Below are 14266 nucleotides of genomic sequence, written 5' to 3' on the forward strand. Positions count from 1 at the left end.
TTATAGAGAAGTTGAAAAGTTTTAAATGAGAATTGTTAGGTTCTTTCATATCTGTGAAGGCTAGGGAGAGCTGGGCATGGGAAGCACACCTATAATGCCAGTGCTTGGAGGTAGAGCAGGCACATCATGAGTTTAAGGCCATCTTCAGCTATATAGTGTTTGGGGCCAGCCTGGGCTAAATGTGACTTCTATCTCAAAAAAACAAAAAACAAAAAATTAAAAGTAGGGAATATAGCTTAAAATACTTAAAATTTTTAAAAATTTTAAAAGCTTAAAATTTTTAAATAGCTTAAAAATACATAAAATCAGTATTCAAGTTTCTATAAGGTTAAATCATTGAAGGTAGTATGGCTGAATATTGCTTTGATAAGTTACTAGTTTAAGATTACATATAATTGTAACCCCCTCCCCAAAACAGCATACTTGTTTAACCAACCCCCAATACAATAGGTCCTACCATAGCTCAATTTTGCTCTCAACACATAGGTCTTGACCCTAGAGGCTAATTCTCTAAGTGAGAAATTTAACTTCCTTAAGGCAGTGCCCACTAGGGTTCTTCACCTGGGCCTCCGAAGTCACCACTCAGAAGCCTAGCTGGTGGTGCAGCCCAGAATCCCAGCACTAAGGAGGCAGGAGAGGAAGGTGGTGAGTCCAAGGACTGCATGGGCCGTAGAGCAAGAATGTCTCAAAAGACTAAGAACAATGGAGCTGCCACTTTGGTGTGGTGTGTGGTGTGCATGTGTGGGGTTTTGTCTGTTAGAGACAGGGCCCCACTATGTAGCTATATAAACCAGACTGGCCTTGAACTCACAAGAGATCAGCCTCATGAGTTCTGGGACTAGAGGACCCTGAAACTACTACTTTGTTATTCACCTGAACTCACTGTTTACCCAGGGAAAAACTTGTTTCAGAATTAGCTGGATTACTCTGGGCTCCTCCCAGCCAGAGGTGGTGGGACCTCTAAGAAATGTCTTCAGGGGTGTTCTATGGGGGTGGGGAAGCTCAGACACTGCATGTGGTTAAAGTCTAAGCATAACAACAACATTTATTAGATGTACTCAAGCATCTGTGGGACGGCACACGCCCACGGTCCTGGCCACTCGGGATGCTGAAACAGAGCTTAAGGCCGACCTGGGTAAGTGGGGACACAGAAAGACTCTTGTTTCCAAGCTGGGGGATGAGGGGACAGGACCATCTCAAACGCCCCTCAAATGCCTACTGAAGCTCAGACTCTAATAGGATGGGGGAAGGAGAGAGGAGGGGGCTGTTCCGCAGTCTTTCTTGCCTTCTTATCCTTGACTACGAGCTTCAGATTTAAACACTTCAGAAACAACGAAATGTGATGGGCTATTTTCTAGGTACAGAAAATCCATCACTTAGTCCATCAACTTCAATTTTCCTGGGGTTTTAGGTTTCTAAACGGCACCACTGTAGAAGGGATGATAAGTATATTCACAGGAGAGCTGCCAGCGTGGATTTAAATAGGTCTGGAATCTGAACGGATCTACTTCACTGGCTCTACTAACAAAAAAGTGAAAGCCACGCCACTGCAAAATCACCTTCAAGAGTGACTTTCAGAGAACTACCGTCAGCCCAGACAGCCCAGAAGATTCTGCTACATTAAGGTAGAGAGAGGATTTGTACCTGTTATTTTCCTCTTTAAACTTAGGTAAACCTCTTGTTATAAAATCTGAAACTGTCCTTCTGGTGTCTAAGGACACACTGTAGATGTGGTTAGCCAGCCCAGGGTTAGTTCACAGACCTGCCTCTGTGCTTTGTTATGTGTATGGACCGGATTCTCTGTTCACGACTTCTTTACCACTGACTTCTCCAGCCGTTTATTTTAGATGACATATTTTTACCAAAAATGAGGTATACTTGATGTTAAGTAAATAAAAGGCCATGTAAGAGGTTGGGATCCTAGGAAGTAGACAGTTAAAACTACTCGTGATTTGGTATAGCCATGTCTTAAAACAAACTTTTTATACATTATAATATATAGTTATACATTAAAATAACTACTGATTTCCTATATGGCAGAAAATATTTAAAAATCATTTTCTTTTTCTTTTTTTTTTCTTTTTCTTTTTGGTTTTTTCGAGACAGGGTTTCTCTCTGTAGCTTTAGAGCCTTTCTTGGAACTCGCTCTGTAGACCAGGCTGGCCTCGAACTCAGAGAGATCCGCCTGGCTCTGCCTCCCGAGTGCTGGGATTAAAGGCGTGCGACACTACCGCCTGGCTAAAAATCATTTTCTTAAGGACATATTCCTATGAAACTTGAGACAAGAGTAACAGCTTAGAAGTGGGTTTGTGTGTACGTGTGTGTGCTCTGGAGACTGAACCTAGGGTCTCACCCATGCTAGAAAGCCCTCTATAGATGACCTTCATTCCCAGTCTCTAAAATATTCTTTAACACAGATCTCATCTGCTTCATAGTCAAGTTCATTTTACTGATTCTGCAACCTGGAAAAACAAGAGATTTTATAAATAATCAGTCACTCTAAAGTTTCTACATTAACTTCTGGTTTTCAAATTATAATTTATAAAAAAGCTTATGGGATAATTTGAAAGTCATGTTTAATATCCATGTCTTATAAGAACTGGTATGTACAACCTCAAAACCAGGGACAGATTATTTTAAGTCAACAGACCATGAGAAGGTAAATAATTTATGAATTAAAAGTAGTGTATGAATCTTTTCCAAGACTGGTATAAAACTTCTAAAGGAGAAGCTGCTACTCCACAAGGATGGTGTCCACACCCCCTTGTGTGAGCTCTGACTCTAAGGCACAAGGCAAGTCTAAATGTTCTTGTGACAATCGAGAACTTTTCAGGGGGACATCAGGCCAGCTGTCACAATACTGCTGAAACCTCTGGGCCAATGAATTTCCAAACCTTTGGCATCTGTTATATCTGTAAGATTTACCTTTATGTGTATACATGTGTTCCAGTAACTGGCTTTTTCGAAGAAATTTATGGCCACAGATGGTACAACTGATTTTTCTTTTTCTTGAAAAAGAAAAATTACAGTTTAGTTCTACTGGCTCGGTGTCTTTGGAGATCAAAGATACTTGACTGATCTGTAACGGCTCTGCAGTACCCCGGCTGGAGTGCTCCGGCTGCGGCTGCGACTGCTGCTCATTCTCCTTGATGACGAAGGAGCTAAGCCTCCGGCATTCAAGAGCCTCACTGCCATCACTAAGTGGATGCACTTCACCAAGGTCATTACTTTCCAAAATGGAAGCAGGGACACCAAACGGGAGAGATCCAGACACATGCGTGTGGAGGTGCTGTCTCAGGCTACTACGAGATTCGAAACGCTCCCCACAGTAATGGCACAAGTGGACCCTGATACTGTTTTCTGTAAAAGAGGGGCCAGTCACTTCTGACGAGGACGAGGAGTGGCCCTGGGAGATCCCAGATTCCGGATCACATCTCTCCTGTTTGATGGACACTGGGGGCTTCTGGTGCTCCTCCAAGGCCTGGGCAGCAGGATGGGCCCTCTGCTGCTCTGCACTTCCGTCATCTAGGCCAATCGCAAGAGAGAGCTGCAGCTGGGGGTGGTCACTTTGGACAGCAGCTCTGTTTCCACTGCTACTGGGAGGAGTCTCTTTGATCTCCAGCCCTTGTTTGACAGCTGGTTTCTGGGTTGTGGAAATCTGAATACCGTACAGATTTGAGGTCTGCACGGTCTCTGGAGAGAACACTTGATTCATTTCAGTTGCAATGTGGGAAAGGTAGTCAGCATGGAGAAATCGGATCCCTTCCTCCAAACGACTATGATCCACAATCTGTTTTGGCCCTTTTCCTGTGTACATAATATGTAACAAGTAGCTGAATATATCAGGCTGGATGTCAGTTGGTTGTATTTTTATGCATTCACTGTTAAAAAAAAAACCCACACAAAATGAAACACAGCCTAGTTGGCCTTTTGGTTTCTAGCAATCTTAGGTTAAAACAAATTCTTCCTCAGATGTTTAAATCTGGCAATCTGCCTTGATGAAATACAATAGCAAGAAATCAGTCTCTGATTTTAACTACTTTTATGGGCCACTCACAAACTTTTGTGCATCCAATCTACTACCTAGCACCAGGAAACACAGACAGATATTCAGATTAGTTCAACATTAAGCAGTGCCATCTATTATTCTAGGTGACAGAGGATAGAAAAACCGGTGACTAGAATAGGTGCTTGCTTTTATATTGAACATATAACTCGAGGAACTAAACACAGAAACTCAAAAGGATACCTAAGTGCTGGTGTTCACTGCAGAACTGTGCACAGTAGCTAAAATCTGGAAACGACTAAATAGCCATTAAAAGACGAACAGAGCCGGGTGTGGTGGTGCAACCTTTACCCCAACACTTGAAAGGCCAAGACAGGCTTGAGTTTGAGGCTGGCCTGATCTAAGTCGGGAGTTCCAGAACAGCTAAGGTTACTAGACAGACCCTGTCTCGAAAAAGAAAGAATGAATAAACAAAATGGGGCTGTAAATACAATGCTATGTTTTTCTACCATAAAAAAACAATAAAGTTCTGGTGTGTGTTATAACAAGGCTGAACTCTAGAAAACATGCTAAATAAAAAAGCCAGACAAAAAAGTCCAAAAATTGTATGTATGGTACCATGTCCATGAAATAGTTAAAACAAAGCTGGGTACGGTGGTACATGCCATCAATCCCAGCACTCACCTACAGCCAGGGATACAAAAAGAAGCCCTGTCTCAACAAAACAAACAAACAAAAAAAGAAATACTGAAGACAAACACATTTCAAGAGACAGAACTGGGCTGGAGAAATGCCTCGGTGGTAAAAACAACACTTGCTCTTCTTCCAGAAGACCTAGTTTTATCCCCAGCACCCACATGCGGCTCACAATTGTCTGTAACTCCAGTTCCAGGGGACCCAATGCCCTCTTCTGGCTTAGTGGGCATCAGGCATGCAAGTGGAACACAAGACATACATGCAGGCCAAACCCCCATATACAAGGGACGGGGCAGAGCCATGCAGGGTGGGGGGGGAACCCACAGGTGGCTGAAGGAGAATGGAAAGCTAGTGCTTAATAGGTACAATGTCTCTGTTGAGGGTGATGAGAGGGTTTTGGAAACAAAGATAGTTGCAGGTATAATATTATGAATGTAATTACTGCCATTAAGTTGGATGGTTTAAAATTGTTAATTATAATGAGACCCTATCTCAGAAACCAAAGCCGGGGAGGCTGGAGAGATGGCTCAGTGGTTAAGAGCATTTACTGTTCTGGCAGAGAACCTGGCTTCAGCTTCCAGCACCCATATAGCAGCTCACAGCATGCAGGCAAAACAATCATACACATAAACAAAATGGCAATCAAACAACCAAAAGCAAACCAAACCAAACAAAAATATTCATGTTTTTAAAGGAATCTAGTGAAATTATTAACATTTAAAATGTAAATGATGCTAAGTTTATCTGGCTTCTAAATCTTTAAATCACAAATGAATACAGGTATAAATTTTAAAAAGTATTATAGTAATTTCAAACACAATTTGGTTACTAAACAGAATAACAGAGTAAATCTCTGTAAAACTGGAGTAGAAACAGCCAAAGGAAAATAATGCCCATGAAGAAACAGTGGACAGCATCAATGGACTCAGTTTCCCTGAGCAGAAGCCTGTTCTCGGAGTCAGAATGCCTGGGATCCAGCATACTGCAGTCTAGTTCCTCCAGTCCTAGACTTTGGGATCCTTGCTGCCTTCCTCAGGTTTTACTCTTTGCTCGGCGCTGTCTGTTCACTGGCATGTCCTGTGACAGGCACTTTTGGGGGTATACATCAGAATTCCATTACCTGGAGGAGTTTAGCTGCTCAATACAAACACGACCCAGGGCAGGCCTCACTTTCACAACGCCTATGTTTGGACAGCACCTAGCTCACCACAGCGGCTTTAGAAGCTCACAGCTTCTAAACTCACAAGTCACAGGCCAGAGGCTGAGGGGACATAGCATTTGTAATGCGGTGAATGTAATCGACAGTGTCACTCACATCACAGACAAACCTTCTCTACCAGAAAAGACTTCCCACTGCCTGGCTGGCATTCCAACCCATCTTTGTACCGTGCTACTTCCTAGTCACCTCATCTACTCTGTCATCTGGGGGCCAAGTCCACTTCGTACCCACAATGTTTTTACAGCACTTTTGTTTCATTTGGGGATTTTTGAGACAGGGTCTTACTACGTGGCCCAGGCCTGACACTTGCAATATAGCCCACAGTAATCCCCCGACTCTGTTCCTCAAGTGCTGGGATTACAAGCATTGGCTAGTAAACCCTGATCCATGCCACTGCCCCTCTGACTGCAATATACCTCCTTATATTCCTCTGCAACACCTGAAGGACTCCTGATTTTTCAGACTTGTAAACTCTGTTCCAAACTTCTCAAAACAGGCCTGTGAGAACTCTTCTACTTTGAATACACTCTGACGTTACCACCACATTAATAACAGCAAAGCTCTGTTCCTAACGTTTTTGTTTTCCAAGACAGGGTTTCTCTGTGTAGCCCTGGCTGCCCTGGAACTCGCTCTGTAGCCCAGGCTGGCCTCAAACTCGGAGATCTGCCTGCCTCTGCCTCTGCCTCCTGAGTGCTGGGATTAAAGGCCTCTGCCACCACACCTGGCTGTTCTAGGCATTTTAATGTTACTAATCCATTTAATCTCTCAGTACCAAAGGAGAGTATACTATTCTGGCATTTAACAGCTAAGAAAGCCAAGAGTTAGGCTGTGGATCTGAACCATCCTCTGAAAGCCCCTTGTCACAGACTTGGTAGCCAGAGGATGGGCTTTGAGGAAGTGACTGAGCCGTGAGGACTTGGGCTTCATCAGTGTATTAGTCCACTCACGAGTCACACTGTGACGGCATTACTGGCAGGTGGATGAGGACTATTCACCTCGTCCCTGACCTGTCTGCACTGCCCCTGCTGTCTTCCTGCCTATTATGGAGTGGACAGATTTTCTGTCATGCCCTTCTTCCATGGTATCTCTGCCTTCCTCGTCTTAAAAGCAAAGCAGCCAGTCAGTCACGGTGGACTAAAGCCTGAGACTGCAGAGACTGCAGCCCAAACAATCCTTGTTTTTGTAAGCATTTTGTCAGAGCAATGAAAAGTGACTCACACAAGAGAGGTCAATTATCTGCTTTATATTTAATTCTCTATCAGATCATCCATTTCCTGAAGGCAGCGAAATTACTATGGTCTAGCTCAATCTCTTAGCATATGTACTTAGAAAATATTTAAATGACTGAACAATTAAATAAAAATTATGTAATTAAGGTTTGACACCTTAATTTCATGTAAGGTCCTTTAAAAACAAACAAAACAACAACACAACAAATATACATGGAACCAAGTCTGGTGGCTCGGGCCTATAGCCCCAGCTACTCAGAGGGCTGAGGCAGGAGGACCTTAGTGAGACCCTATCTCAAAACTTATAAATAAATAAATAAATAGATAAATAAATAGATAAATAAATAAATAAATAAATAAGGGGTGTTCTAGGATGGACTAAAGCCAGACTAAAATTAATCTTTTCCCAGAACTAAGAATTTGAATTTCCATGTTGCGTAAATTTAAAAAATGCAAAAGAATTAAAGGCAACAAAACAAAACGAACACGCGAAAGCAGTGACCTCTGACTGGTGGTGTGGAACACAGGATGGTACAATGTGGTACCGCAACACTGCCATACTAGCAATCAATCACCTGGTGCTCCAGACAGCTCCATCTGAGCCCAACTCAACAGCTGTTTACTCCTGGATGGACCAGTCAGTAGCTCAGGCTCAGTTTCCTTTCCCCTAAGACCCGGACAACAGTGGAATTTACACTATTGGATTGGGTACTGGTTAAACCTTTTTTGCTGGTGATGTTTTTTCAAGACAGGGTCTCACTAGGTAGCCTTGGCTGGCCTGGAACTCATTCTGTAGACAAGGAGGCCTCAAACTCTAAGATCCATTTGCCTTTCCCTCCCAAGCAGTATGATTAAAGTTGTACACCACCACACCTGGCTGGGCTAAGTCTTAGTCAATTTTAGTCATTAATATGTTCTACCATAAATACTACGTACTGAGTTTAATTACTCATATACAAAAATTAATTAAAATTTTGTATTAAGATAACCCCATAACAATCCCTTAAATGATTTTATAGTAAGACATACGTATCGCGATATTAGAAATTCTTCCATCTACAAGAGCACATTCTTACCTTGTTTGGTGAATAAATATCATCTTGAAATAGTTGGAAAAAGCAGCAAGCACTGCTCTGTGGGCTTTGAAGTAAACATCTCCAATTGCAACTGTGCAGTCGCACAGAAAACCAAACTCTCGCTGCATGTTCAGCTGCTGCAGAAGGACAAGGCTGTGGCTGGCAGTATCCATTGTGGCTCTGAGAAAAACCAACATAAATACGTATGCTTTGGATGTATAGATATGTCTATCCATATATAAATGTTTATAAACACACACACACACACACACACACACACACACACACACACACACACACGTGTACAGTGTTTTGCCTGCATACCAGAAGAGGGCACCAGATCTCATTACAGATGGTTGTGAGTCACCGTGTGGCTGCTGGGAATTGAACTCAGGACCTCTGGAAGATCAGCCAGGGCTCTTAACCACTGAGCCGTCTCTCCAGGCAGGCCCCTAAGGCCTAATTTGAAATGAAGATTCTCACCACTGTTAACTTCACTCCTATCTAACATTAAAGCCTTCCATTTTGACACCTGAGAGAAACTCTACCGAACAGTAAGACACGGTCATTTTTATCCAAATAAGAAGGTAGCTTTGTATGAGTGATACATGAGTGAAAGAAATGCTCATCCCTTTCTATGTAATCATGTCTCTTTTCTGTGTATATGTACTTGATCAGACCCAGGGCCTTGCACATGCTAGGCAAGCCCCACCCTACTTTCCTCATGGTTCTGGAGATGAGCCTAGGACCTCATCTACACCAAGTGAACACTCCACTACTGAGTTCTACTCCATCTTGTGATCCTTCCTTCTTTCTCTTTCTCCTTCTTTTTTGGTTTTCTGTGTAGCTCTGGCTGTCCTGGAACTCTTTTGTAGACCAAGCTGGCCTCAAAACTCACAGATCTGCCTGACTCTGCCTCCCGAGTGCTGGGATTAAAGGCGTGTGCCACCAATGCCCAGCATGATCATATTTCTAATGATGTTTCCTCATCGGAGAGATGGAAATGAGATACTGATGTGTGGCCCAGAGTTAGAGGAGGTAAGTGAAAATTGGGTTGTAATAGAAACTGCTACTCAAATATTACTTGTAAGTGGGAATAACAGGGCATCCTACCTGGCTGCGAGCCTAACCTAACTCTCTAGCCTAATGGGCATCCATCCTACCTGGACTAGAACTGTTTTCTTTGGAGATCCTCTGGCATTCAGGAGATACTGGCCTGCTGGCTGTCATAAAATGTGTGGAACTTAGCCATACCCCAATTTATATGGGGCCTGGGAGCTCATGAGAAAGAACCTATAACCTGATCTCATCTCAGCTAGACTCAGAGATATACCTGGATGCAGATTCTCCATGGTAAGAAAATGGAGATACAGCAAATGAGCCTCAAGGGGAAACTACATGAGGATGTGCAAGCCAGTTCTGGCCAAGACAGACTGTGTGACTGTGAGCAGCAAGGACACAGCCAAGTTAGTTTCCAGCAGACTGTATTTCATCACCACCTCCACCCTAGCTACACCAACAGTCCTGGTGCCCTGTACCACTCATGTCCACACATATGCAAACACTAAATAAACTACAGGAAAAATTTTAATATGTGGTATGTGTGTTTGGGTACAAGCATGCCACGGCACACAGGTGGAGATGACTGAGAGCTTGCAGAAGTATCATGGTTCTTTAATTCCAGCATGTAGATCCAGGGGTTCAAACTCAGGTTGTCAGGAAGCATCCTACTGCTAAGTCACCTCAGTTAAAAATGCATTATTATTATTATTATTATTATTATTATTATTATTATTACTATTACTATTACTCTGTATGGGGGCATGCACACCAGGGGTATGCATGAGAAGGTCAGAGCACAATGTTGTAGAACTGGCTCTCTATTATGTGGGTTCCAGGGCTCAAACTCAATCCATCAGTCTTGTACAGCAAGTGCCTTTATATGCCAAGCCATCTTGCTGGTCCTTCCTCATGTCACTAAAAAAAACAAAACAAAACTTTCAGCATCACTGAAATAATTAAACAGGAGCTACAGAACCTTGAGCCTATGCTCTAAATAAAAACAAAACTGCACACTGTGAGTATTATTCTAAGAGATTATTTGAGTAAAAGTTACCACTTACAATCACCACATTTGGTTCTAAAATATCACCAATTTACAAGCTTTTTTAAAAGCCCTATATTTGAAGTTTCAGCATACAAAAATTCTTTAGAATCAATAAAAGGACTCCAAGTGTAATACTTTAACTCAGATGTAAGGGGGAAAAAAGCTTCACAGAAACTGCCACCAAATTCTTGGATCAGGCATTTGCACTAGTTTTTCATATATATATATGTGTGTGTGTGTGTGTGTGTGTGTATGTATATATATATACATATATATATATATGGTGCATTGGCAATGACTAGCTATTGAGCCATACAGAAATGAGAAATAGCACAAAAAAGCTGCAATGCAAAGATCTCGTGGTTAAAGGCTGAGTGACAGTTATAATTTTCATTTCTTCAGTAGATACTCACTGAAACACACACACACACAAGCATGTTTTGTATTAGGCTACAGACAGAAAAAAAGACAGTCATAAATGCCAAGTCAAGAACACAGGCTAAGCAAGGAGCTAGAACACAGAATAATAATCATCGTATTACGAGAGTGTTGAAGTGCCACCAGGGCAGCTGGAGATAAGTCCAGAGAACACGGTGAAAGTTAAGATGTTCAAACTGGTCTTACTTCAACAGGCAGACAGATAAAACAGTAACATTACTGGGAGGGGTGTGATATTCTGCTATCAGAATTCAATTCAGTCTAGGTGGGGGAAGTAACAGGCTGGCTCGGCTCACTGCGGCTACCAAGTACAAGCATACCCCAGCTGTACCTGAAGCTGCCCCAGCTGTGTAAAAGGAGCTACGGCGGACACTCCTGGAGGACACCACTGTCAGCTACTCATCCTGCGGCAGGAAGAGCAGAGTACTGAAAGCCTCTGAAATCCAGTGACTTAAAGAGTCTGTGATCTTGACAGGACACTCAACTTCCTGGGCCTCAGTTTTCCTGACAGAATACGGATAATGGCAGCATCTTCCCGAGAGCTGTCATATGAAGACAGGTGTGGTGGCACACACCCGCAAGCACTCAGGAAACTGAGGCAGAAGGGTCTGGAGTTTAACGCCAGCCTGAGCTATAAAGTGAGACTTTGTCAATGAGGGTGTGTAGGGGGGAACAAGAGGCTGAAAAAAAAAATTTTTTTTTTTTTGGAGTTAACTTTATTTCTTTTTTTTTTTTTTTCTGGAGCTGAGGACTGAACCCAGGGCCTTGCGTTTGCTAGGCAAGCTCTCTACCACTGAGAGGCTGAATAATTTAATAGTGGAACCCATAGTAAGTGTTCAGTAAGTACTAGACCAACAGTTCTCAACATGTGGGTCATGACCCCCTTTTTTGGGGGGTCAACACCCCTTTCATAGGGTTCACCTAAGACCACCGGCAAACACAGATATTTGCATTGTGATTCATAACAGCAGGAAAATTAGTTATGAAGCAGCAATGAAAATAACTTTACGGCTGGGGCTCACCACAACATGAGGACCGGTATTAAAAGCTCACAGTGTTAGGAAGGTTGAGAACCTCTGGAGCAGACAGATCATCACCAGGTCTGTCAGTCAAGGAGCCAACTAGGAACCACAGAATGGCGGTGAGAAGAAAGAGAGAACACAGGAGATAGAGCGGCAGCCACAGAGCTGACACAGCTTGGCGGCAGACCGGATGCAGTCGGCCACAGGCTGTGAGGTAAAGGTGAGTCTCAGAACTCTAGGCCGGGTTACTAGAAGATGTCATTTACTTCCTCAGAAAACATTTTCAGAGGAACTGCCATGTTCTTGGTGTTGACAGAAAAATACAGCACCAGAGCTAGCCACAGGCACTGGCTTAGTAGAGGTTTCTTAGCCGGTGAGTTCAAAGCGTCTGCTCCAGGAAAAGGAAGTACAACTGTCTGGGTGAGGAGTGGAGGCAACTCTAGAAGCAGCAGCGTCAGAGAGGGGGAGGCCTCTTTGACAAGACTGAAGTTTCTAAATGCGTATGGAGCTATACAGTAAGACCAAATTGAGAAAAGAAAAAAAATAGCCTTGAAAAGCTCAGTATGAGTCGGGCCGGGTGGCAGAGGCCTGCTATAATCAAAGCTACACTGGATACCAGGGCATGGAGGTCACAGGGTGTTCAAGGCTTGCCTGGGATAGAACATAAGCTTAAGGCCAATTTGGGAAACTTAGACCTTCCTTGTGCCAAAATAAAAAATAATTTTTAAAAAGGGGTCTAGGTAGTGGTAGAGGACTTGTCTAGCATGCATGAGTTTCTAGGTTCACTGTAATACAAAAAAAAAAGTATGAATCCTTGGAAAACAGACAATAAAACAAAATAGAGACCCAGCGGTGACCGCAGAAACTTTAAATCCCAGCACTTGGGAGGCAGAGGCAGGAGGATCTCTGAGTTCAGGGCTAGCCTGGTCTACAGAGTGAGTTCCAGGACAGCCAGGGCTGCAGAGAGAAACCCTGCCTCCAAAACAAGAAAAAGAGGAAAACACCGGAACTGAGGGAAGACAAAGGAGGCGAGGAAGAGAAGGCAAGACCCTTGGGAGAGGAGGGCACAGTGGTGACCGGGAGAGCATGTGACCCCCCACAAGCGCAGGCAGTGGCCAAGGCAAACTTTCTGATTCAAGAGTAGAGACAAGAGGGAGGCAGTCAGGAGGACTCTGAGCAAGCTGCAGATCTGAGCTCTGGGTGGAAGGCAGGCAGGCCCCAGAGGAACCTGGAGTTAGCTGGAGGGAGCTCTTTCCAATAGCAGAGATGACTGAGGTTGGAGGGTCTGAGCATTTAGCTCACAATGAAGTTGGGCCATATGGGAACGGAAAGGGGACCTGAAATACTAATAGAGGATCAGACTGCATGAGGAACTTCCATACATGGTCATTTCTACTTTAGTGTCCATTAACTTACCCTCAACATCACTGACCCGTCTTTTCTAATTGGTTAAACCTACTCCATGGGATCCCAGATCTTTTTTTAGGTCTAAACATTTGTTTAACTTTGCCCTACTCTTCTCCAAGCATGTTGCCTCTCCTCTACCTTTGAGTACCTTTGCCAGAATCTCAGGAAGGTGCTGAACCCCCAACCTGGCAACCATGTTCTCCTAGGCCTTTGTGTTGGGTTTTTTGTTGTTTTTTTTTTTTCTTTCTTTTTGAAGTCTTTTTGGGCTGCGAGTCTTCCTATTTGCTTATAACCTTTTATATCTTTGATCTGCTAACTTTTGTGTTACTGTGGGGTCTAATCTTTGTTTTTGGTTTTTCGAGACAGGGTTTCTCTGTGTAGTTTTGGTGCCTGTCCTGGATCTCATTCTGTAAACCAGGCTGGCCTCAGACTCTCAGAGATCCGCCTGGCTCTGCCTCCCAAGTACTGGGATTAAAGGCGTGGGCCACCACCGCCCGGCTCGTGGGGTCTAATCTTTATTGATCAGGGTGATAGTCTCCTTTCCCCCACCTCACATCTAGTCATTTATATCCTAAAAACCATGATTAGGGGCTGGACAGATGGAGCAGTGGCTACTTCTCCTGTAAAAACCTCGGGTTCAGTTCCCAGCACCCACACAGCAACTCACAACCTTTTGTAACTCCAGTTCCAGGGGGGATTAAACACCCTCTTCTGGACTCCATGGGGACCAGGCATGCTCATAGTATACACACATATACGCAAAGCACTCATACATGTAAAATAAACTGTTACTAATGTAAGAGACTCTAGATTCAGTAATACTCCTTCATCATGTTTTTATTTTAGTAATTAAATTGGCTGAACTTAACACTCCCAGGGTCTACCCCCTCGACTGTGAGCAGCAACTGAAAGCCATGTTTTTGGCCTTAGGAACACTGAAGACTGCTGTGAACATGTCCAGTTCCGTGGTGACAAGATTCAGAGTATATACATAACACCCCAACATACCGTCTCTTGGCTACCCCCGCCCCACTTTCCATCTCTATGTTCTGTTCTACTGCCCCCC

General features: G+C 43.5%; 1 protein-coding gene across 5 annotated transcripts in view; it reads right to left on the reverse strand.

Annotated features, from left to right (window-relative positions):
- Positions 1-1201: 1201 nt before the first annotated feature.
- Zbtb25 (zinc finger and BTB domain containing 25) overlaps positions 1202-14266 on the reverse strand; it is a 31157-nt gene continuing 18092 nt past the window's right edge. For 3 of the 5 annotated variants that reach the window (XM_059280012.1, XM_059280013.1, XM_059280011.1), the window contains 2 exons: positions 8227-8406; positions 2519-3881 (listed from right to left, as the gene is read on the reverse strand). In XM_059280012.1, coding sequence (XP_059135995.1) covers positions 2735-3881; positions 8227-8399 — 1320 coding nt within the window. In that variant the 5' untranslated portion in view covers positions 8400-8406 and the 3' untranslated portion in view covers positions 2519-2734. Of the gene's footprint in view, positions 2463-2518; positions 3882-8226; positions 8407-10036; positions 10204-14266 lie in introns of those variants that run through there. The other 2 variants (XM_059280016.1, XM_059280014.1) reach the window with 2 other exon arrangements.

This window comes from Peromyscus eremicus, chromosome 14 (genome assembly GCF_949786415.1).
Source record: "Peromyscus eremicus chromosome 14, PerEre_H2_v1, whole genome shotgun sequence".
NCBI lineage: Eukaryota > Metazoa > Chordata > Mammalia > Rodentia > Cricetidae > Peromyscus > Peromyscus eremicus.